Below are 20982 nucleotides of genomic sequence, written 5' to 3'. Positions count from 1 at the left end.
AATATCTGGCAACTCTGTGGGCTTCTCTCACAAAGTGGACTTGTAAGTGATCCACTTGTAAACAAAGGCTTTCCCATGCCTAAATACAAGAGTAAAAGCAGAAATCAGCATAATAGGTGCTAGAGCTTTTTTACTGGTACACTGGGAGCAGATGGTTCTGTATGAATTTTGTATTCCAATTGAGTTTACCCTCGAGGACGGTTTTGTATCTGTTTGTAAACGTGCTCCCAAAGCTCTGGGTAAAATGTAGTTGACTCTTTGCCAGGTTTGCTTTTCTCTGCTGTAAAGAAATGCTGTAGAGTCTTGCCCCGCCACCAAGGCAACGGAGCAGGGTTCTTGTTCCGAAAGCTCACAGGGCGAATCGGGGACTTATCGGGGACAAGATCACTCAGTCGCACCTCGGATTGTCTTGGTATAGTATTGAACTTCATGGTGTTCAGATATAATGTGGCGGTTGGGGGAAGCTTCTTCGCATATTGCACGGCTTGTTCTCGCGATCGCCGAACGGATATAGGCAAGACAAGGTGGACAAAGTTCACGTATGGGGCGGAGGTATAGGCTACAAACAGCATAGGCAAAGCGCCACCAACGACGACTATTGTAGAATTGAAGGTTAGCAGGGCCACGCATAGGATGCGCAAGCAAGTGAGTCCTTACTAGCTGGCCCTAGATATGAAGGGAAGTCCGAAGACATAAAGGCTGGCGCAACCACCAGGCAAGAAACTCCAAAGAGGAAGATAGTTGTTATTCGCAGCATCCCCAAAAACATAGTGCGACCGGTTCCTCCATGGTAGATTAGGATTTTTTCTGGAGGTCCTACAAGCTAATTCAACGCCTGTCCAATTCCTTTACCCAGCGGTTTCACATACCTCGCAGGGGACCCTTGTTCGTTTTTCCGGCGGAAGCAGGCGGGAATGCTCGCGGTATACTGCTGCTAGCAGATTTTGGTTTCAATGAAGGACTCTCGTTATTAGGTGGTTGAGGGGCGCTGCGTGTCGTCTTTGGGCGAATGAATACCAAGTTGCTGCAGAGCTCTCTCCGCACGGATCGGGGAAGCGCAGAGCGCAATTGAGGATGGAACAGAACGGGCGGTCTCATTTTGACGAAGATTTATGATATATGGCAAGCCTCAGAGGAATTGCGGCTGTAATAACAGAGCGAGCCACTTTCAAGCGCTCTGGCAGTGCGACACGGGGAGTTTATATAGCAGCGAAGTGTGGATGAGAAGCTCCGAAACGTGATCGCCGCGGGCTTGGCTGCTGATTACCTATCAGGGTTAGTCCATTACAGCGGGCGTCTGGACATCTTGCGAGTTTCAACCTGCTACACCAACTATTTCTCCGCATTCCTTCAGGTCACTCTGTTGTCGCTCTCTTTGTGCTTGTGTCTTCACGGTAATTAAAAGATTCTATGGTATCAGGCTGGTCCATGACGGCTGCTTCTTCCCCGCTTCTTTTGTCGCAATGAAATACGTTCAGCGGGATGTATTTCGCCCGCTCCTTACAGTATGCCTCGCGGTCCTGTATCTTTTTCTTCCAAGTGAAGCGTATCAAGACGTCTCAGATGCGACTTTAAAATCACTGCCACGGCCCGGGAAGGACTTCGATATCCACGACGGGCCTATTCTGTCACCCATTCTCATTCCTCGTATCCCGGGCTCTGCTGGATCCACCAAGGTGCTAAACCACTTCGCGGACTTCTTTCGGACCTCGCTCCCAAAGTGGAATGTCGAGTACCAGAACTCGACGTACGTGACGCCTGTTTCGGACGGGAAAGAAGTCCCCTTTGTGAATTTCATAGCCTATCGGGATCCTCCATGGGCACCAAAAGGCGATGTGGGAAGACTTACACTTGTCGCGCATTACGACAGTAAGTACGAACCGGAAGGGTTTATTGGGGCAATCGATAGTGCAGCACCCTGTGCGATGATTATGCATGCAATGCGAAGTATTGACGAAGCGATGACAAAAAAATGGGAGGCCATGGAGGCCGAGGGTCACGCCAATTCTTTAGATGACCACACTGGAATCCAGGTCATTTTCTTGGATGGTGAAGAGGCGTTCAAAACTTGGACTGCAACTGATTCTTTGTATGGGGCTCGCTCGCTTGCACAGCATTGGGATTCCACGTTAAACCCAGCAATGTCGACCTTCAAGTCGCCACTTTCATCCATATCTTTGTTCGTTCTTCTAGATTTGTTAGGATCAAAAGGTCCAACAATCCATTCATTTTTCCCGACAACGCACTGGGCATACCAGAATCTGGCAAGCGTCGAGCGTCGGCTGAGGGACCTCGGTATGTTCAAGTCTGGGGGTAAAAGCTGGTTTCCAGATGCTTCAAAGGATTCGCATGAGATATCTCCCCACGACCCAGTGGGCGATGATCATGTTCCATTCCTTGAGCGCGGAGTCGACATCCTGCACGTCGTTGCCTTCTCCAGCACAGGTGGATTTCCGAAAGTGTGGCATACAATAGATGACGATGCGGAACATCTGGATATGGATACAGTAGAAGACTGGAGTCTTCTTGTTGCCGGATTTGCTGCCGAATGGATGGAATTAGAGGGCTTCGTGCCTACATCAAAAACAAAGCAGAAACGCAACTTCGACAAGACTGAACTGTAAGCCATACCTGATCTTGATTATCTGATACCCGATTTCCAATCTATCAAATGTATTTATACGGCACATTGTTATATCCGAGAATTTCAATCCTCAGTTTAAGATTTTAAGATTTCATTTACTGACTCCGACTATTACATAGCTTATGATGTCTTGCAGGCGGCATCTGTCGATACAGAAATATATGAGGAAATGTCTAGGTCTATAACATCGCTGTCGTGCAATATGCCGTTATTCATCATCGGTAAAACTGTACAATCCCCCATTCAGAGCCCAAGTTTATATCAAGTTGCCCAACATATATCCGACCATTTCCGTGAGTCCCCATTTCGGTTGCAATATTGAGCGCAAAACCGCGGGTCCCGGGCATACTCCTCGCAACCCCCAGGCTACGCCAAATACCGTCGCTCCAAGAACGAAACGCCAGTCGATATCAGCAACAGTGGCTGTTGGAAGTCGCCAGGTTTCGGCGAGAGTTGGTTTTGCTATCTTTCCTCCATCGTAGCTTGTCTGCCGCCCAGGTTTCGCAGTCAAATATGTGATGAGTGACGGCACAATCCCGAAAACGATAACGAGTGCCAAAGATGGGTCAAAGCGAGTTAAATCAGTGGGAAATGCGAAAAATCGAAGAACTTTCAACGGATCCGCCATTCCCGATACAAAGAGCCCGGTGCCAAACTGGAGACCCGCCAGATAGGAGAAGATCAATCTGGAGCGTTCTGATCTGACCAATGCCTGGGGTACGATGAAGGTATTCGTGAAGAATGTGAGAGCCGTGGCGCTCAGAATAAACGAGAGTTCGGAACTTGAAGGGTACGTGGGCGTATAGCAGGGGACACCGGCTGAGCAGGGTGGAATACCCGACACAAAGTTTGCTGTCAGCAGAGCCGTCGTGAAGAAGATGGCCGTTGCAATGAGCGAGCGAGGTGATAAACGTGAGAGGCCGCAAAGCATATGACCCGATGTACACCCTCTACCACTCTGTCATTTCACACGTTGTTAGCTGCTTATCTTTGCTGCAGTACGGGCCCAGTTCAGCCTACCTTCGTTCCCCAGCCAAGCAGGAATCCGGTCCCCACTGTTGACAACAACGAGTCCCATGAAGATGGTGCGTCTGGGTACGTCGGCAGCAGAGATGGCATGAATAGATAGAGCGGAACCACACTCGACATCAGGCCGGCTATTATGGGAACATTATCTCGACTCGGGTTGAGCATGGACCCTGATAAGAGCGAAGAAATACCGAAAACTGATCCATTGTGAAGGAGGAGGCTGGAGGAGCTCTGGTAAAGCAACAAAGCCCCCAGCGACGTATGGACCGGCGTGAACATGATGGCCCTAGGGATGGCAGCTGAACAGTAGCGGGGGGGTTAAAGCTGTCGTCCCTGCATGATCCTAGTGAGGGAGTTGAGAAGTAAGGGAAAGGCAGAGGCGATTCGCTCAACCAAAGGGAGACTACATTTTTCGGCATCGGGGACCAAGCGTTGAGTGAAGAAACGGTCCACCGTTCTTATGGCGTCAACTGGATGGTGGTCCCCGAAGCCAGAGATGAATAAAGTTTAGCTAGGCCATAAATCCCCGGACCCTGGAAATGGCCCTACGATGGATGTTTCTTCACGGTTTTTCAGTCGGCCGAAATCAAAACGGAAAATCGCACCAGGCCAGTGCTCTGGTCGTTGAGAGGACTCTGCATATCCCCAGTGTGTTGGACAGCAGCTGCAGCTTGGATGGCTCGTGGTCGGGATCTCCACCCCAGAATTGGTCGCCGATACTATGGGTCCACAGATTCATGGTTATAAAGCCGTAGCCGAGTAGTATATAGAAGCAGGAATCAGCATTCTAGTTCACTTTTTGTTGTTGAATCCAAATTGCGAAAGATTCTAACAACCTGCAGCAGTCACGGAGTGTAAGAAGCGCTGCAGAGTGTTACGGTACATTTACCGCAGCTCGCCAGCGATTTCGGGCAGGTTAGGCACGAAAATGACAATACCGTATTGGGCAGAACACGGCGCAGAACTGGACTCCAATCATCATTCACCAGATGCGATGGAGGTTGCTTATTTCGAAGTATTCAAGTCGATAGAAAGTCACTCAGGATGGCCTGGTGACCATCTGTTCCACGCTTGAGCCCATTCCTCGCGCAGAATTGCTGGTGCTGCAAGTCATTCACTCGGCGTCTCAATCTTCGTTTGGCTACTCCAAAATAAACAACACAACCGATGGACTTGGATAGCATCAGCACCACAAAACCTCATCTCCGTCAACAACTGGTCGTTCATTTCGCTTCCATCTTCAGCATGTGCCCAATAGATCTCCCTGCTGAGTTGGTTCTGTATATCGTTGACTGCTTGATACCCCCTAACCCGCCGGTCGTGTTTCCTCGTCGGCATGTGATCACTCGTACGCTTCTCAGCTTGACGCTGGTCTGCAAGCTGGTCTCTCGAACTGCGAAGCAACTCCTGATCAAACACTGTCTCCAAATCGATTCTGGTGGTTTACTAGACTGCTTCCTACAGCGGACCGCCCCGTCTGGGAGTGGAGGCCAGGCGCCTCACCTGCCCGTATCAGTTGGACTCTTTCTGTCTCCATTTCCGGTAGATAACCTCAATATCCCGTCCACTGTATACCAGGTAGATCGCCTGTCGAGCATGTTATGCAGAAATCTCACACGGCTCGTCATTGACATGCCGCTCCGATATTTATACCCCGAGGATGATCACGAGCAAGTACGCCCAGCCCTCCGCGCAGCGTTCGCTCGCATGACAAAGCTCGTAGAGTTCTGCTCCGTGAAGGACGAGCTCTATCTGAGCACGGTTGAAGGAAGACAGGAGCCGGCGGTCTGGTCCTTTTGGCCGCGCCTGCAGCGCCTAGCGCTGTACAACGTGGCGGTCGACTCCAGCCAGTTCATCGACGGCCTCCGCCAATGCTCGAACTTGACTCACCTAGTCCTTGTCCGACCCGACGGCCTAAGTGAGGAGGTCCCCTCGGAGCACATGGATTCGGGATTCCTGTCGTCGCTTCAGCGCCTTATCATAGTCAATACTGCGGCAGATTTCTTACAGAGCATGCCTTTTGACCAGAAAATGTGGGAAGAGTCCTTTGTTGGCCGGCTACATGCGCTGCGAAGTCCAGGGGATGTGGATGCGGACAGTGACTCAGAGACGGGGTCCGTTGCCAGCTACCTTTCCCTGCGGGTGCCGTTTGGGAGAGACGATGATGATATTGAGATATGCCAGGAGTGGCTCTCTGCACAGGCGATGAGTGGTGCTCTATGGGGGACATCGGATAATCATCCAGCCCCTCTTTACTCGAGTAGTAATTATATGGCCTGACTGCATTATAAATACGGAGAGACAGGGAAGTATACCGTTTTCCCTTGCTTATGCTGGTCGATGCGGGGGGATCCCGCCGGTCAATCCTCCGCAAAACTTCCCGAACCCACCACTGGTCGCGAATACGAACCGACCTCTCGTTTGTTCTGGCCTTGATGGGTACAAGACTTGAGTGGTGCAATGAATTCGGGAGCCTGGACGAGCTCGCTATTGAACACTTTCTCTCTACGTCTTGCCATCTTTCGTATCCTTACTCGTCATCCTCTGGTCGATTATAAATTTTTTGGCTTCGTTATATATTACCCTGAGAACTATGTCGGCGGAATCGTCTCTAGTCATAACCAACAGAGTGCCAAACATGGCCCACCGGGAACCTGAATTTTGGAACATGGACACGACATGGACCTGCAATGTCTGCTCTGCCGCTTTCCAACGGACAGACCATCTTAAGCGTCATTCAACAACACGTACGTGTGTATCCTCGGAAGAGAGAAATCGCCAGAATTAAGCACAGTGCTAAACCCCATCAGACAGGGCAGAAAGACCTTTTGTTTGCGAATTTTGTGGTTCTTTATACAAGCGAGGGTTCGTAGTCCCCCTAGTGTGGCCTATCCTCGTCGGCCTAATTGACCATTGACATTTACACAATAGAGACATATTAAGACGGCATTGGAAATCATGCGCCGTCCGTATCGAAACCAGCCACGCTGTTCCTGAGCCCCGACTCGGAGGCAAAGAGAGACACGCATGTGATTGCTGCGCACGACTGAAGAAGTCATGCTCAGGAGGTCAACCTTGCTCAGAGTGTGATTCACGAAAGAGGCCATGTTCATATGAGCGGCTGGGAAAAAGGGACGGTCTGAAGATGGAGTCTCATTCTAGATCTCCACTCCGTGAGTGGGGAGGGGAATCGGCCGCTGGTCATGATATGGATCGGCTTCTGGATTATGGAGCCCTCGATCTTCAACCTGCACTCGAGCCGGCACGATCTACGTGGGATCTTGGTCCTCAGAATTTCTATGCTTCAGCGGACGTCTGTTATAAAGCCTATGGTCGACTTTCCTAGCCCTTGCTGCTATCTCGAGCGAAATGAACATATCAGTAAGATAGCGGCTTCGGCATTCCGGGGGTTGGTGATTCGTATTGCATGTATGAAAACTTGGACATCCCAATGTTGTTTCGCGGCTCCGTCGGACACGGACACGGACCCCCAGTCCGCCAAATTTCCGATCGCTTATTCAAATAACACGATTCGCGGGCCTCTCAAAGGAGGTATCGCTTATATTCTTTGCTCACTGGTTGGTGACTGCAGATCACCTCGCGAAGAATTCGGGACAAGCAATCTCATGATACAGTAATACTACTGCACTGGTGGCAGCGATGGGCAAATTATCTATAAATACTGAGACTGTTATCCACATGGTTGAGGTCTATAACACTCTACACCCGTGAGTCAATATTCAAATATGTCTACTACCGAAACAGTTGATAGAGCGGCCCATTTCAACAATTGGCCCAATGGCCAAGGTGTAAGTATGCCTGGATTTCCATATATCGAAATTCCATCTCTGACCACAGCAGTTCGACACCAACCATGAGCAAAGGTCTCCAGTTGAGTTAGCAGTAACCGGGACAATTCCATCCTACGCCGCAGGAACTCTATACAGAACCGGACCAGGGCGATACAAGGTCGATACAGAGCATGGAAACACGTTCCAGATCTCACATTGGTTCGATGGATTCAGCCAGACACATAGATTTCAGCTTGTCCCCTCAGACGTTGCCGGATCGAGCATGCGCGTATTCTACAACTCCCGCTTCTCAACTGATGACCGCATCGAGTACGTGCGCAAAACAGGCGGCCTGGAGAAAACCTTCAGCTTTGGCGGGGTCGGATATCGAGACCCGTGCAAGGAATTGTATCGCAAAGTCCAAAGCACGTATGAGCCGCCAGAGGATAGCCCATCATTTAGCAATGCCGGCGTGACGCTCTCCATCAACATGCCCGGGATGAAGGATAGCAACCAGGAGACGAATGGCACGGGGACAGTCTCTCATATCAAGACCCTCCACGCCAGAACGGACAACTTCAGCTACAAACAAATTCACCCGGACACCCTCGAGCCCATTAGCCTAGCAAACCAAATAAGCCTCCACCCGGACCTGAGTGGCCGTCTCTCCGCCTCCCACGCCAGGACCGACCCTCAAACCGGTGATATGTACAACTATAACCTCACCTTCGCACCCGTACCAACATACCGCGTATTCCGCGTCTCCGCCGCAACCGGCGAAACAACTATCCTCGCTGCATTCCAGGGCATACCAGCGTACCTCCACTCCTTCTTCCTGACAAAGGACTATGTGATGATCTGCGTCTGGAACTCGCATCTAGATCCCTCGGGCTTCGCAAAGGGCTCGTACATGGCTGCACTGAAGGACTTCGATGACACCATCCCATCAACGTGGTATATTATTGACCGACGACAAAGCCACGGCCAGGGTCTCGTCGCAACCTACGAATGCCCGGCGTTCTTCTGTTTCCATACTATTAATGCGTGGCAAGAGACGAGTCCAAATGACCCTGAGAAAATTGATATAGTTGCTGAGTGCGTGAGTTTGAAGAATACGGATGTCATGAAGAAGCTTTCTTATGATTTCCTCCTCTCTTCATCCACGGTACCGGGGGCGCGTCCAGCTCCCGAAACGAAGGATAATGGGGGCAACGGACAAACTCGGATTGCGCGGTTTCGGTTACCTTCTGTTCCGAAATCTGCTCCTGTCCCTTCTTCTGCTGATGATGGTGGGAAGAAAGTGGCCGGGGCAGCTATTCTTGAATTAGTATCCTGCTCAACCTTATCCCCCGAGCTCCCGACTCTTAACCCAGCCTACATAACCCTCCCACACCGCTATACATACGCTGTAGTCGACCGCGGGTACTCGACGTTTTTCGACGGAATCATGAAGTTTGACTCCGTGACGAACGAGACGCTGATCTGGTCAGAGCATGCCCAGTCCCCCGGTGAGGCTATCTTTGTTCCTGATCCTAACGGCTCGGCTGAAGATGACGGGATATTGCTGACGGTTGTGTTGGATGGAATGAGCGGGAAAAGTTATCTGCTTGTGCTAGGTGCGAGGGATTTGACGGAGGTTGGGAGGGCGTGTGTGGATGGGCCGGTAGCGTTTGGGTTTCATGGTTGTCACGTTTCTGATACTGGGAGGGTTGGTGTGGATTTCTAGGATGCTCCGTATTTATATATTTATTCTTAAATTATCTATTCGCGACGCCTTTATTATTCGTCTTTTTCTCCCTTGTTCTTTTTTCTAGGTCCGTTCTATCGCAACCCAGGCAATAACAATCCATATCTCAATAATCATAGTGCACCTTCTGCTGCGCCATCGCCATCACCCCACTGAACAAGGATCTCCTCCCCCTTAACCCTGGAATTAAACCACTCCAATATCTCAATATTACTATTTTCACCCCCTACAATACTCGCTCCTCTCAGGACATCCCCCTCAGCAACCTTCCAAATTGCCAACGTCACCTCCGCAAGCCCCAAATTCTGCGCAATGCAAGCCCTCGTCCCCTTACCAAAGGCAAAGAAGCTGTTCAGCATCGCATCCGTCGGGTCAAGCCACCGCTCAGGTTTGAATTCCCGTGGATCAGGGAAGACGCTCTCGTCCTGGTGTAGTTGAAATGTGGACACGCCGACGCTTGTTCCTTGTGGGAAGAAGTGAGATTTGTAAGTCCAGCCACTGGCTGGGACAGTACGAGGGAGGCGGATTGGGTTTGCCCAGGCGAGACGGAGCCCTTCGCGGACCACGGCGCGGAGGTATGGGGTTGAAGTGGGGTCGTCTGGCGTAGAGGTTGTTTGGAGGGCTGTGCGGAGACGGGTGTATCTAAATGGCATGTCAGATGAGCTGCGTCGAGAAACTTCACGGTGAAGGAGATCAAGGACTGACATTTCAGGATATTTGGTCAGATACCAGATGATAGTAGCGGTTGTCATGCCAGTTGAATCTGTCCCCGCGAAGCAGACATCTTTTACTTCGATTTGAGCTTGACTCGACGAGACCCTTTCAAGAAGTCGGCTTTGGTAGCTGCCGCTTTTAGGGACAGATCTTTGGATGAGCCCGCCGGTATATTCGTCCATGGTATTGAATGATTTTGCTGTTTCAGGGGACTGGGTCAGATGTTCGAGGAGACCGACTAGGTAATCTCCTACTTTGCCGCACGTGAAGTTGAAGAATGCCCCTACCCCGACATACGCATCGACGAAGGGCGAGGCAGACATGACTTCTACGCTCTCGCTCTCTTTAAGAGCTCCATATCTCTCATGAAACAGGTACGAGCTCACCGCATCAATGGCCAAGGCCCTGCCAAGCTGCAGCACATTCACGGGCTGGCCAGATTTCGCAACGCCGCGGAGCCGCTCAACGAAGTCATCGACAACTTGGAGCAAGCTTTCCTGGGAATTACGGATCGAGGCTGTGGAGAACAGCGGAGCAACGGCCTTTGCGCGACTCGCCCGCTCCGGCAGAGTCAATGTCGAGAAGATAGTCTTGTGGCCGTCGATGTCGAACTTTGAGTATACGGCGGTCTTAGGAAAGCCACCCCTGTTGATGTAGATGGGGTCAATTGCGTCGCCGCTTGCGATGTCGACATCATTAGGTGCAACGCGGAGCACGGGGCCGTACTTTTTGTGTAATTTAAATACGACGGTGCACTCGTCCCCAATGTAAGTATGATAGGCGAGCCATAGGGACGTGCAGGCTGCGAGTTTTGGCCCGGGGACCCTAGAGAGAGGGTGGAAGTAAAGTCGGTAGAGACACCGGGAGAGGAGGGCTCCGAGGAGCAGTGTGAGTATGGCAGCGACTGCCATCCAATTTGTTGTTGTGATGTGAGGATAACGCGGGGGTCAGTGGGGATAGTTTACCGCGTTGTACTTGTGGGTTGGATCAGACGCTCTGCGTGAAGGCCACTGAAAGGGATCTTTGCTGTAATGAATTGGTTAACAACCAATCATCTTGAGAAGATACGAACTCAATCAATCTTTCTTAACGAGGGGATGGAAGGCAGTGATAAGAGTTGGGCTGGGTGCAGAGTGGGAGAGAATGACTGACGTGTTGCAGCAAGGAGAATAGTTGAGAACCAATGACTCACTGCAGGAAAGTAATGATCGAGCCCGGCGGGGACTCCATCGACTAACTGCAGGGGGCAATGAGTTGCTGACAATGGGTTGCCTTATCAGCAAGCCATCTGACGACTAAAAAGCTTAACAGTTACAAACGAGTGCTGGAGAGGTGCTGCCGTCAGGGTTGAATTCGGATCAGGCTGCTTGAGGGCCAGTTCTTCATTCTGAATATATAATTAATGAGACCATATTGCATTGTATATTAAAACCTGTTTCAGTTCCAGAGGAGTGTGATAAGGACGCAGAGGTCGCCAGATATGCGTCCAACAGGTCCCCTGGGCCGAATGGGACGCGTCTTACACATTGTATACCATAGAAAGCCAGGGGAACAAGTGCCACAGCCTGGTGCCCCAGCTTCGTAGCACTGAATCAGGTTTCTGGAAGTAGCCAAGCTGGATCTGGTTCATCGTCTTCATCTTCATCGTCCAACCTGGCTGCATCATGGGAATGGTTCTCCGCATCTCGTAATAAGTCAGCCGGAGGATCCGGGTTTTCGTCACCATAGGTATCAGCCTGGGATTCATTTTCAACGCTCTTGCGGGACTCTGATGATGCTTGTGCAGACTGGTGGAGTTCTTCTTCTGTGGTATTGAAGATGCTTAGGAGCATCTGCCGGGCCTCTCGCAGGGCTTGGAGCTCTGCCGAAATACAGCATACGAGAAGTTTCCAATTTTTCCGCTCCGCATGGTCCAAATGTTGTTCTACGAGGTCTGTGGTCTCTGACAGGTCATCCATGATAGCATGGCCTGGGCGACCGTTGTTGAATGAGGGTCCATCCTCTTTCAGCAGCTGCTCTTGTGCCTTTATTGAACGGTGCATTCCCGTTCGCAAGCGCCCCTCGAACCCTGTTATGGCTTTAACCACCCGTTTCCAAACGTCACCACCCTCCTCGAGTGCCTCTATCTCGGCATCAATTTCATTTTGTCTTTGTTTCAATTCAGACTGTTCTTTATTCCAATGTTCTTGTGCCATCTCAAGAGTTCTTCGGTTGGATTTCAGGGAATAAAAGCTTTCTCCAGCGGTTCCCCTTGCTGGTGGCTTCACCGGGGGATCCGCGAGGAACTTCCGCGTATCGCTCTCGAGAAGCGACAAAGAGGCTTTGTAGGAGGACATTTTGGCCTCCACAGAATTTTCAATTTGGGATAGCTCCTGAACAACGTGTCGGTGCTTCGCTTTCATCTGCGCCAGTTTATTCTCCAGCTCATGTATTTGTGCCTCGAGCGTCGAACTCTCATCTCGCAGCTCCATGGACCGTCGAGTCTCTCTGTCATTGTTCATGGTTGAGATAGCCTTCTCCAATCCGGATCTTTTGGTGTTGAATGTTAGGATCTCGTTCAATCCAAGGTCTATTTCCTCCCTCCTGTAAGAAAGTATTTCTAGTTCTTCCTCACGCACTCGCATCAGGTCATACATGGATGTAAATATGCCTTCCCGTGCTGAACGCAACCCAATCTTCTTGTTAGACAGCTGTCGAGTAGGTAATTTTGGAGCTCCCCTGGAGCTTACTGATCCCGAGTACGACATGTGGCTTTCATTAGGCATGTCGGCTTCAGGTTGCTGACCACCAAGGCCAGCCAGCAGTCCTTCGCTTTGGGCATCTATAAGATGCTGCAGATTACGCTGTATATGTCTCGCCTGCCGTTCAACATGACGTAAGGGATCCTGATAATTTGGAGAAGCTCTAAGAGGCAGCGGCACTAGGCTCTGGCTCATATTTTGAGGGAACATGGTGGACATTTTGGATGTAAACATGTAAACACAAGTGCTGCTTTCAGTTGGTTGAATCTTGGCAACGCCTGTAGTCACAGAGATATAGATTTGAGGAAACGGCGTACTTGCGAGCCAGTTGCTAGAGAAATACCAGGCAGGGTAATATTAAACAAAGACACCTTCCGGAAACATGGACTGCCATGACCCTCGTATTTAAGATGGGTTGATGGGGTCGCTCACATGCGCCTTGCCATCACGCGGCAGCAGTGTCACGTGACAGTTTCTAGGGCGGCCTGCAGGAACCACCGGCACCTTTCCGAGAGCTTCCATCAGCCTGGCGTCCGTTGACGTGTGCCTCCCTCTGCCTCTTCACATCATCTTCCTCTTCTTGTATTTCTCAACTTTCTCCATCCTTCCTTGTTTTATTACTCTCGCCGCCTTGTATTTGCACTTTACCTCTGTCGTTTCCCATCACACTTTGACCTCCGATCCGTCGGCGTGAAGCTCCGTCGAAGCTGTCGCCTCACCCTCTCGAGCACTATCATCTCTTTTTCTACCGCTGGTGCACCGACCTGTCCTTATCACCATGGTTGGGCTTGCTTCAGCCGCTGGTCTCGTTGGCTTTCTTTCAGAGCCTGACTCTGAACTGAGAGTATTTGCTTTGAAGACCCTAGATTCTCAGATCGACCTTCTCTGGACGGAAGTGGTTGACTCTATTCCGCAAATGTTTGTTTCCCATCTCACTCCACCTCCTTCCATCACATTGCACATCTGCATTTTCATTGTAATGGGCCTCTAGAGCTATTATTTTCGGTCAACTAACAACTCCATTCTTAGAGAGGCGCTTTACGAAGATGAAGAATTCCCGGAGCGCGGTCTTGCCGCGTTAGTCGCCGCAAAGGTTTACTACCATCTCCAAGAGTACAACGAGAGCATGGTGTTTGCTTTAGGCGCCGGGAAGTTGTTCGACCTAAACAACGGTGGTGAATTTGAGGAAACCATCATTGGTATGTACCATATACCCTCCACTTCCTAACTTGGGTGATTTTTCTCATCCGAGTGTTTTGCCAGCCAAATGTATCGATACCTTCATTTCGCTGTCGACTTCCCAACGACCCGCAGGCGGCGATCAAACCGCCAACTTGAACACCTCGTTCCCCGCCCCGGTCGAGGGTGCCAGCAGCACCTCTGCCAGCCTCACTTCCCCGATCACCCCATTCTCACAATCGGCTCTGCCATCGAAGTCGCTGTTGTCTAGGCAAGAGGTCTCAGGCGCAGACGGCGCTCACGCGGGAGGCGAAGATATTAGTTTAAAGGATGTTGAAATTCCGCTCGTCCTAAAGCGCGGTGTTCAAGGCCAGTTGAAGGCTGTCGTTGAACGTTTATTCGAGCAATGTTTCAATGAGCAACGCTATCGCCAGGTTATCGGTATTGCTATTGAAGCTAAAGATCTGGAAGTGCTTCGAACAGCTATTGTTCGCGCTAGTGAGGACGAAAAGAAGCAACACGGCGAGTCCCGCCGGAGCGAGGAGCTGATGGAATACGTATTGGACATTTGCATGGGCGTCGTCCAGGAGCGAGGTTTCCGCAATGAGGTACCGTGACAAGACTCAGTTGATTTTGAAGACCGCATGCTAACTGATATTCAAGATCTTGAAACTTATTCTTGACCTTCTTAATGAGATTCCTTCGCCGGACTATTTCTCAATCGCCAAATGTGTCGTCTATCTCAACGAGCACTCGATGGCTACTTTCATACTTCGCCAGTTGGTCGAGAAGGGGGATGCACGGTCACTTGCTGTTGCCTATCAGATTTCTTTTGATCTTTACGACAACAGCACCCAGGAATTTCTCCAGAAAGTTCACCAGGAGATCTCTGAGCTCGTTCCGGAAAAGAACGAATCAGAAGCAAAGGAGGACCAGGAAGAAGCGAAAGAGACCGATGCGTTGTTGGAAGGTCAAGCTTCGTCTATCGGTACCAACGATGACTCCAAGCTGACCACGGAGGCCCATACCGCGTTCAAGAATATACTTGATATCCTCGATGGTCTCAGATCTATCCAACTGAACATGGAGTTTCTGCACCGGAATAGCAGGGTCGATGTTGCCATCCTTAACAAGCTTCGCGACAGCTTGGAACCTCGCAACTCAATCTTCCACTCGGCTGTGACCATCTCAAATGGCTTCATGTATGCTGGAACAGCGCAGGACAAATTCTTCCGAGACAACCTGGAATGGCTCGGAAAAGCGGTCAACTGGTCTAAGTTCACTGCGACAGCGGCCCTGGGTGTTATCCACCGTGGGAATTTGAATCAGGGACAAAAGCTTTTGCAGCCATACCTCCCCAAGGACAACATTGCTGGTGTAAACGGATCTGGGTCTGTTTATAGTGGCGGTGGCTCCCTTTACGCGCTTGGATTAATCTATGCCAACCATGGCGGAATGGCTATTGATTACATTCGCGACCATTTCAAGAACGCTTCCGAGGAAGTCGTTCAACACGGAGGTGCGTTAGGTCTTGGTGTTGCGGGTATGGCAACCGGAGATGAGGGTATCTACGAGGATCTACGGAACGTTCTCTACACCGACTCTGCTCTCAACGGTGAGGCTGTTGGTCTTGCCATGGGTCTGGTCATGTTGGGTACTGGTAACATGAAGGTTCTCGAAGACATGATCCAGTACGCTCATGATACGCAGCACGAAAAGATCGTCCGAGGATTGGCAATGGGCATGGCCCTTATTATGTACGGTCGACAGGAAGCTGCTGATGAACTGATTAACGGCCTCCTGGGCGACCCTGACCCGACCCTCCGCTATGGAGGTATCATGACCATCGCTCTCGCGTACTGCGGGAGCAGCAGCAACAAGGCTGTCCGGAAGTTGCTCCATGTTGCTGTCAGTGATGTGAACGATGATGTCCGACGTGTTGCTGTCCTGAGTCTGGGTTTCATTCTCTTTAGAAAGCACCAAAGCGTACCCCGCATGGTCGAATTGCTCTCTGAATCCTACAACCCTCATGTTCGTTATGGTGCAGCAATGGCTCTTGGAATTTCATGTGCTGGTACTGGCCTTGACGAAGCAATCGACCTCCTTGAGCCGATGCTGAAGGATTCGACCGACTTTGTGCGACAGGGAGCTCTCATTGCTTTGGCCATGGTGTTGGTGCAACAGAATGAGGCTATGAATCCTCGGGTCACCACACTACGCAAGACGATGATGAAGATGGTTTCCGATAGGCACGAGGATGCTATGGCCAAGTTTGGCTGCGCGATTGCTCTAGGTATTATCGATGCTGGCGGTCGTAACTGCACGATCAGTCTTCAGACACAGACAGGAAACCTCAACATGCCAGGGATCGTCGGCGCTGCAGTGTTCATCCAGTACTGGTACTGGTTCCCTCTCACTCACTTCCTGTCGCTGAGTTTCGCGCCAACCTCGGTTATCGGTGTGGACCAGAAGCTCGAGGCCCCGTTTTTCAAGTTCCATAGCAACACAAAGCCCAGCCTCTTCGACTACCCACCCGAGCAACAAGTCAAGACCGAAGAAGCTCCAGAGAAGGTCAAGACTGCCGTTCTTTCTACCACTGCGCAGGCCAAGAGACGTGCGCTGCGCCGTGAAAAGCAGCACAGGCGAGAGAGCATGGATATTGACCAGACTCCTACCACTCCCAAGGTGGCAGATCAGATCCCGGAGAAAATGGAAACGGATGAGGCCAAGGGCGAAGACGAGCTCAAGGAAGGTGAGAAGGAGGCCGGGGAGAGTCAAAAGAAGAGGGTTGAGCGCGAGAAGGTTGGATATGAGCTTGACAACATGTCACGAGTTCTCCCAGCCCAACTAAAGTATCTCACGTTCCCCGATCCTCGATATGAGCCAGTAAAAAGGGTATGTATATTCGGCCTCAGTTTTGTGTATGAAGATAAACTAACTCACCATTATAGCCCACCGGTGGTGTTGTAGTCGTTTGGGACAAGACGCCGGAAGAACCCCGAGAAGTCATTGAGCTCAAGGCCAGCAAGGAGACCAAGCCATCTGCAACCCCAGCAGACCACCTACAATCTTTACAGGATCGTCTGCAAGGGTTCCAAGACGGGGGCGCTCTGCAAACCCCTCAGCGTGGAGCGGACTCCCTTTCGACGTTAGGAGCTACTGCTGCGGCTGGAGTGTTGACCGCTGTAGATGAAGACGAGGACGGAGAGGAGGCGCCTGTTCCTGAGGAATTCGGATACACGAGTGATGACGGAGAGGCAGACTACTAAGTGTGCAATATGGGCGCAAGCTGTATTACTAGATTAATATAAATCTATGTCTCGAATAACCGCGGTAGTTAGATACCGCATAGCATTTCTGGAATGTCTACTATTGCATCTAGTTTATGGCTCGTTTATATGGGAAGTAGTGCACCCGTAGTCGTATAATTTTGTGGTAATGAGGGAGAAAAGTATGTTTGCTCATGGCTCCCATCGCGAAGAGGACATGCATAGTCTGACAAGTCTTGGAGTAGTTCTACAATCCTATTTGTCTCATGCAGGCCATGGTCCGCGGCAAGTCTGATGGCTAGACTGTCAGCATAGTAGGCCCCGCTTGCTCCCGGACGGAGTGAGATGAATTGGCCTCGAACAAGGACTTCTAGGTGATCCAAGTCTCCTCTAAAAGTCGCGACAGGTCGTTCTTCGGCAATTTTTGTAGCAGATGTCAGCAGCTGATCAGATATTAAGCACGGCGTGGAGATGTCCTTCTTGACAAGAAGGAGCATCCCAAGGGCCAGAACCATGAAGCACTGGAAGATCCTATGCTCCGCTCCATTTGGGACAAGACCATCAAAGCGAGATCGATAGACTTCTTCCAGGTCATCCTGAAAAACCCATCCGTTGTAAGACCGGGAGAAACCAATCGCTATGATCAAAGTAGATTTGTACTAGTCAGTTGCGCTCTCTCGCTCGGGGAACTTGTTCAGCGCTGTCGGGAGGGAAATGGAATCAATGTACTCCGTAGCCATATTCTTCTGTTATACGCAGCGTCATTGCTTCGGCGTATATCAATTCTCGGCATTTAAGCTTGAGTCTAGCCTTAGGTATCAGGGCACTGACCAGGCTAGTCCACTTTGGTCTGCAAACTACCTGGGGAAGTTGTTCTCCAATAACTACGCACTTTCAGTCATTATTTTTCTTCCGACATACAAATTGAAAACTGAGACACCAGAGAAATTCTGAATCGGGATGCCATGTCTGTCCGCGATTGTGGTCTCTTCAACAGCGCAAAGAGTGAACGTTATATATCGGTGCAGCTGCTACTATGTAACTCGTCATGCTTTCTTACTCCAGATTTTCTGGCCTCCGAAGCAAAACATGATGAGTAAACATCCAGATCGACTGGCCGGATGCCCTTGGTTCAAAGCTTGGCAGGCGAACATCATCTCATTAATATCATATGAATAGTTATCTACTGGTCAAGGTCGACTCGACTCTTGAGATCATGGGTCACGTGCGGGAAAAGGAGCCTCGGCACCTTCTCAAAAAGTCGAGCAGCCACCATGCAGGGATGACGCATGAGGACGACGTCTGGGCCAATCAGATGCAAGCAAATAGCCAGCATCATCAGCTGGCCGAGGCACAACCACACGTGAGCTGGTCAGAAATGAGCCGGTGGTGCTTCAATTGAGGAAAGCAATGCGGGCCTGGAGAAGAAATGAGTAACTGGCAGCGTCAGAGTGGCCCAGAGCTGACCAGCATGTGAATCGGGTTGCCTATACCGGCATATACTACGTATAATGGGAAAATCACCGAGGAATTTGCCTTTCCTGTTGTCGCAAACACCTGCGCACCTGCGATGTACGACCTCTTTTTGGGCTCTTGACCGAGATCAATGGTATCCACCTTTGCTTTTTGCATCCAAGGCGGCAATTCCCTGGATCATTCTTATATCAAACCGCTTCTCCCTTCCCCTCCCTGTTTCCCCCCTACCCCAGGTTATTCTTCCCCATAGGCTTGTCTCCAGCATCCCACAAATTTGACCCTTTGTTTGCTTCGCGACATCACCATGGCCAAGACATTCAGCAAGGACGACGTGGCCACGCACAACAAGGCCGACAATCTTTGGATCATCGTCGACGAAGACGTTTACGACTTGACCAAATTTCAGGACGACCATCCAGGTGCGTTTTCTAGAGCCCGACATTGTTGTCATTAATTTGCATGTGAAACTGACATAATATGCGCGGATAGGTGGAAAGAAGAGTATGCTCGTCCGAACCCCACGAAATGCGCCACGGCCGCCAATACTAACTGTTGTTTCATTTAGTTCTTACAAGAGTCGCCGGAAAAGACGCGTCAAAACAGTTCTGGAAATATCACAATGAGGGCATTCTGAAGAAGTACAAGTCGCAGCTGCAAGTTGGATCTTTGGACTCCAAGAAGGCTGTGGAAGCACCTGCCCCCGCCGAGAAGAAGGAGACACCCAAGCCTCAGTCAGCGCCAGTTGTCGATGTCGCGACAGCGAAGTCAGAAGAAGCCCAGGAGCCTTATGGCGACTTGATCCCCTTCGCTGACCCAGCATGGTACCAGGGGGTGAGCTTCCTTGATACATGTCAAATCTGACCTGTTACTGATTGTTTATAGTACCACTCCGCCTACTTCAACCAGACTCACGCTGCCCTCCGTGATGAGATCCGGGCATATGTTGAGTCGGAAATCGAGCCGTATGTGACTGAGTGGGATGAGGCCAAGGAGGTTCCTGCCAAGATCTACAAGCAAATGGGTGAGCGGGGTTATCTCGCCGGTCTCCTCGGTGTCAAGTATCCCGTGCAATATACCCCACACCGGGTTCAGTCTGTCGCCCCCGAAAACTGGGATCTCTTCCACGAGATGCTCCTTACAGATGAACTGTCTCGCGCTGCAAGTGGTGGTCTGGTCTGGAACTTGCTCGGTGGTTTCGGTATTGGCTGCCCTCCGTTAGTGAAGTATGGAAAGAAGGCTCTTGTTGACCGGATCCTACCCGGAATCCTTGCGGGAGACAAGCGTATCTGTCTTGCGATTACTGAGCCCGATGCTGGCAGCGATGTCGCCAACCTTGGCTGCGAAGCTAAGCTTTCTGAAGACGGCAAGCACTACATCGTTAATGGCGAGAAGAAGTGGATCACCAATGGTGTCTGGTCCGACTATTTCACGACTGCTGTTCGTACCGGCGGGCCCGGAATGAACGGTCTCAGTGTCCTCCTTATCGAGAGAGAGGCTGGCGGTGTCAGCACCCGGCGCATGGACTGCCAGGGTGTCTGGAGCAGCGGTACTACGTACGTGACCTTCGAGGACGTTAAGGTCCCCGTGGAGAACCTCATTGGCAAGGAGAACCAGGGATTCAAGGGTAAGTTGAGAATATGTGAACGTTGTTGAGAGTTCATTCTAACACGCACGCCAGTCATCATGACCAACTTCAACCACGAGCGAATTGGTATCATTATCCAATGTATCCGATTCTCACGTGTCTGCTATGAGGAATCAGTGAAATACGCCCACAAGCGCAGAACTTTCGGCCAGAAACTTGCCAACCACCCGGTCATCCGTATGAAGCTTGCCCACATGGCTCGTCAAATTGAGGCTAGTTACAACTGGCTCGAGAACATCATTTACCAGTGCCAGTCGATGGAGGAGACCGAGGCGATGCTCAAGCTCGGCGGTGCCATTGCCGGTCTCAAGGCTCAGTCCACAACAACCTTCGAATACTGCGCCCGCGAAGCCAGTCAGATCTTCGGTGGGTTGAGTTATAGCCGTGGCGGCCAGGGTGGTAAGATCGAACGACTGTACCGTGACGTGCGCGCCTACGCCATCCCCGGTGGAAGTGAGGAGATCATGTTGGATCTCAGCATGCGCCAGAGTCTCCGTGTGCACCAGATGTTCGGAATGAAGCTGTAAGACTGACGAGTACGCTTTGTTTCTTGGATATATATCCCCTTCCTTTTATTTTTTTCTTGGCTTATATAGAGACTTTTGGTTCTTGGATGTACAATATTGGAAATATCTTATGTTAGCAGGAGCGATTCTATACCTTCAAGATTAGTACAGTATAACTACTTTCAACCCACTAGGCCATAATTTAAATGCCTCGTATTTTGGCCAGCGTTTTCCATGAGAG

At 50.7% G+C, this 20982-nt stretch overlaps 10 protein-coding genes across 10 annotated transcripts; 5 read left to right on the top strand and 5 right to left on the bottom strand.

Moving 5' to 3' along the window:
- Nucleotides 1–185: 185 nt before the first annotated feature.
- Nucleotides 186–1098, bottom strand: ASPVEDRAFT_79813 (uncharacterized protein; the record flags this gene model as incomplete). The annotated part of the gene is made up of 3 exons (XM_040816765.1): nt 186–595; nt 658–816; nt 870–1098. 3 exons carry the CDS (start codon nt 1096–1098, stop codon nt 186–188), a joined length of 798 nt encoding a protein of 265 aa, XP_040663915.1.
- Nucleotides 1099–1326: 228 nt separating this feature from the next.
- Nucleotides 1327–2865, top strand: ASPVEDRAFT_447462 (glutaminyl-peptide cyclotransferase family protein). Its single transcript, XM_040813122.1, has 2 exons — nt 1327–2620; nt 2781–2865. Exons 1-2 carry the CDS (start codon nt 1464–1466, stop codon nt 2827–2829), a joined length of 1206 nt encoding a protein of 401 aa, XP_040663914.1. The 5' UTR covers nt 1327–1463; the 3' UTR covers nt 2830–2865.
- Nucleotides 2737–4082, bottom strand: ASPVEDRAFT_447400 (YeeE/YedE family protein). The gene is made up of 2 exons (XM_040813119.1): nt 3665–4082; nt 2737–3602 (listed from the first exon to the last, which is right to left on the bottom strand). Exons 1-2 carry the CDS (start codon nt 3950–3952, stop codon nt 2901–2903), a joined length of 990 nt encoding a protein of 329 aa, XP_040663913.1. The 5' UTR covers nt 3953–4082; the 3' UTR covers nt 2737–2900.
- Nucleotides 4083–4918: 836 nt separating this feature from the next.
- On the top strand, nt 4919–7019 carry ASPVEDRAFT_126212 (Zn(II)2Cys6 transcription factor domain-containing protein; the record flags this gene model as incomplete). Its single annotated transcript, XM_040806343.1, has 4 exons — nt 4919–5933; nt 6289–6420; nt 6484–6538; nt 6695–7019. 4 exons carry the CDS (start codon nt 4919–4921, stop codon nt 7017–7019), a joined length of 1527 nt encoding a protein of 508 aa, XP_040663912.1.
- A 400-nt stretch (nt 7020–7419) lies between these two features.
- Nucleotides 7420–9190, top strand: ASPVEDRAFT_123414 (carotenoid oxygenase family protein; the record flags this gene model as incomplete). The annotated part of the gene is made up of 2 exons (XM_040806077.1): nt 7420–7482; nt 7535–9190. 2 exons carry the CDS (start codon nt 7420–7422, stop codon nt 9188–9190), a joined length of 1719 nt encoding a protein of 572 aa, XP_040663911.1.
- Nucleotides 9191–9324: 134 nt separating this feature from the next.
- Nucleotides 9325–10836, bottom strand: ASPVEDRAFT_49950 (cytochrome P450; the record flags this gene model as incomplete). The annotated part of the gene is made up of 3 exons (XM_040814241.1): nt 9325–9414; nt 9442–9853; nt 9917–10836. The coding sequence occupies 3 exons, from the start codon at nt 10834–10836 to the stop codon at nt 9325–9327; spliced, it is 1422 nt and encodes a 473-aa protein (XP_040663910.1).
- Nucleotides 10837–11517: 681 nt separating this feature from the next.
- ASPVEDRAFT_126003 (uncharacterized protein) lies at nt 11518–12885 on the bottom strand (the record flags this gene model as incomplete). The annotated part of the gene is made up of 1 exon (XM_040806320.1): nt 11518–12885. One exon carries the CDS (start codon nt 12883–12885, stop codon nt 11518–11520), a length of 1368 nt encoding a protein of 455 aa, XP_040663909.1.
- Nucleotides 12886–13200: 315 nt separating this feature from the next.
- On the top strand, nt 13201–17235 carry ASPVEDRAFT_37584 (proteasome regulatory particle base subunit RPN2). Its single transcript, XM_040811516.1, has 5 exons — nt 13201–13584; nt 13696–13865; nt 13930–14453; nt 14509–16740; nt 16797–17235. The coding sequence occupies exons 1-5, from the start codon at nt 13445–13447 to the stop codon at nt 17112–17114; spliced, it is 3384 nt and encodes a 1127-aa protein (XP_040663908.1). The 5' UTR covers nt 13201–13444; the 3' UTR covers nt 17115–17235.
- A 4-nt stretch (nt 17236–17239) lies between these two features.
- ASPVEDRAFT_25047 (uncharacterized protein) lies at nt 17240–18016 on the bottom strand (the record flags this gene model as incomplete). The annotated part of the gene is made up of 2 exons (XM_040809731.1): nt 17240–17751; nt 18007–18016. 2 exons carry the CDS (start codon nt 18014–18016, stop codon nt 17240–17242), a joined length of 522 nt encoding a protein of 173 aa, XP_040663907.1.
- Nucleotides 18017–18894: 878 nt separating this feature from the next.
- Nucleotides 18895–20762, top strand: ASPVEDRAFT_79805 (putative acyl-CoA dehydrogenase; the record flags this gene model as incomplete). Its single annotated transcript, XM_040816764.1, has 5 exons — nt 18895–19009; nt 19080–19091; nt 19156–19421; nt 19473–20214; nt 20269–20762. 5 exons carry the CDS (start codon nt 18895–18897, stop codon nt 20760–20762), a joined length of 1629 nt encoding a protein of 542 aa, XP_040663906.1.
- Nucleotides 20763–20982: the final 220 nt, after the last annotated feature.

Source organism: Aspergillus versicolor, assembly GCF_001890125.1.
Source record: "Aspergillus versicolor CBS 583.65 unplaced genomic scaffold ASPVEscaffold_2, whole genome shotgun sequence".
NCBI classification, from domain to species: Eukaryota; Fungi; Ascomycota; class Eurotiomycetes; order Eurotiales; family Aspergillaceae; genus Aspergillus; species Aspergillus versicolor.
The sequence above is the reverse complement of the archived record's forward strand: the minus strand, read 5'-3'. Positions and strand labels throughout refer to the sequence as shown.

Excerpts from the sequence above, each read along its gene's own strand:
- ASPVEDRAFT_447462 (XM_040813122.1), top strand. The coding sequence starts at position 1,464 with ATGAAATACGTTCAGCGGGATGTATTTCGCCCGCTCCTTACAGTATGC. Across the intron at positions 2,621-2,780 it reads AACTTCGACAAGACTGAACT|GCGGCATCTGTCGATACAGA; the intron begins GTAAGCCATACC and ends GATGTCTTGCAG.
- ASPVEDRAFT_447400 (XM_040813119.1), bottom strand. The coding sequence starts at position 3,952 with ATGTTCACGCCGGTCCATACGTCGCTGGGGGCTTTGTTGCTTTACCAG. Across the intron at positions 3,603-3,664 it reads TGCTTGGCTGGGGAACGAAG|AGTGGTAGAGGGTGTACATC; the intron begins GTAGGCTGAACT and ends GTGAAATGACAG.
- ASPVEDRAFT_37584 (XM_040811516.1), top strand. The coding sequence starts at position 13,445 with ATGGTTGGGCTTGCTTCAGCCGCTGGTCTCGTTGGCTTTCTTTCAGAG. Across the intron at positions 13,585-13,695 it reads GTTGACTCTATTCCGCAAAT|AGAGGCGCTTTACGAAGATG; the intron begins GTTTGTTTCCCA and ends CTCCATTCTTAG. Across the intron at positions 13,866-13,929 it reads ATTTGAGGAAACCATCATTG|CCAAATGTATCGATACCTTC; the intron begins GTATGTACCATA and ends GTGTTTTGCCAG.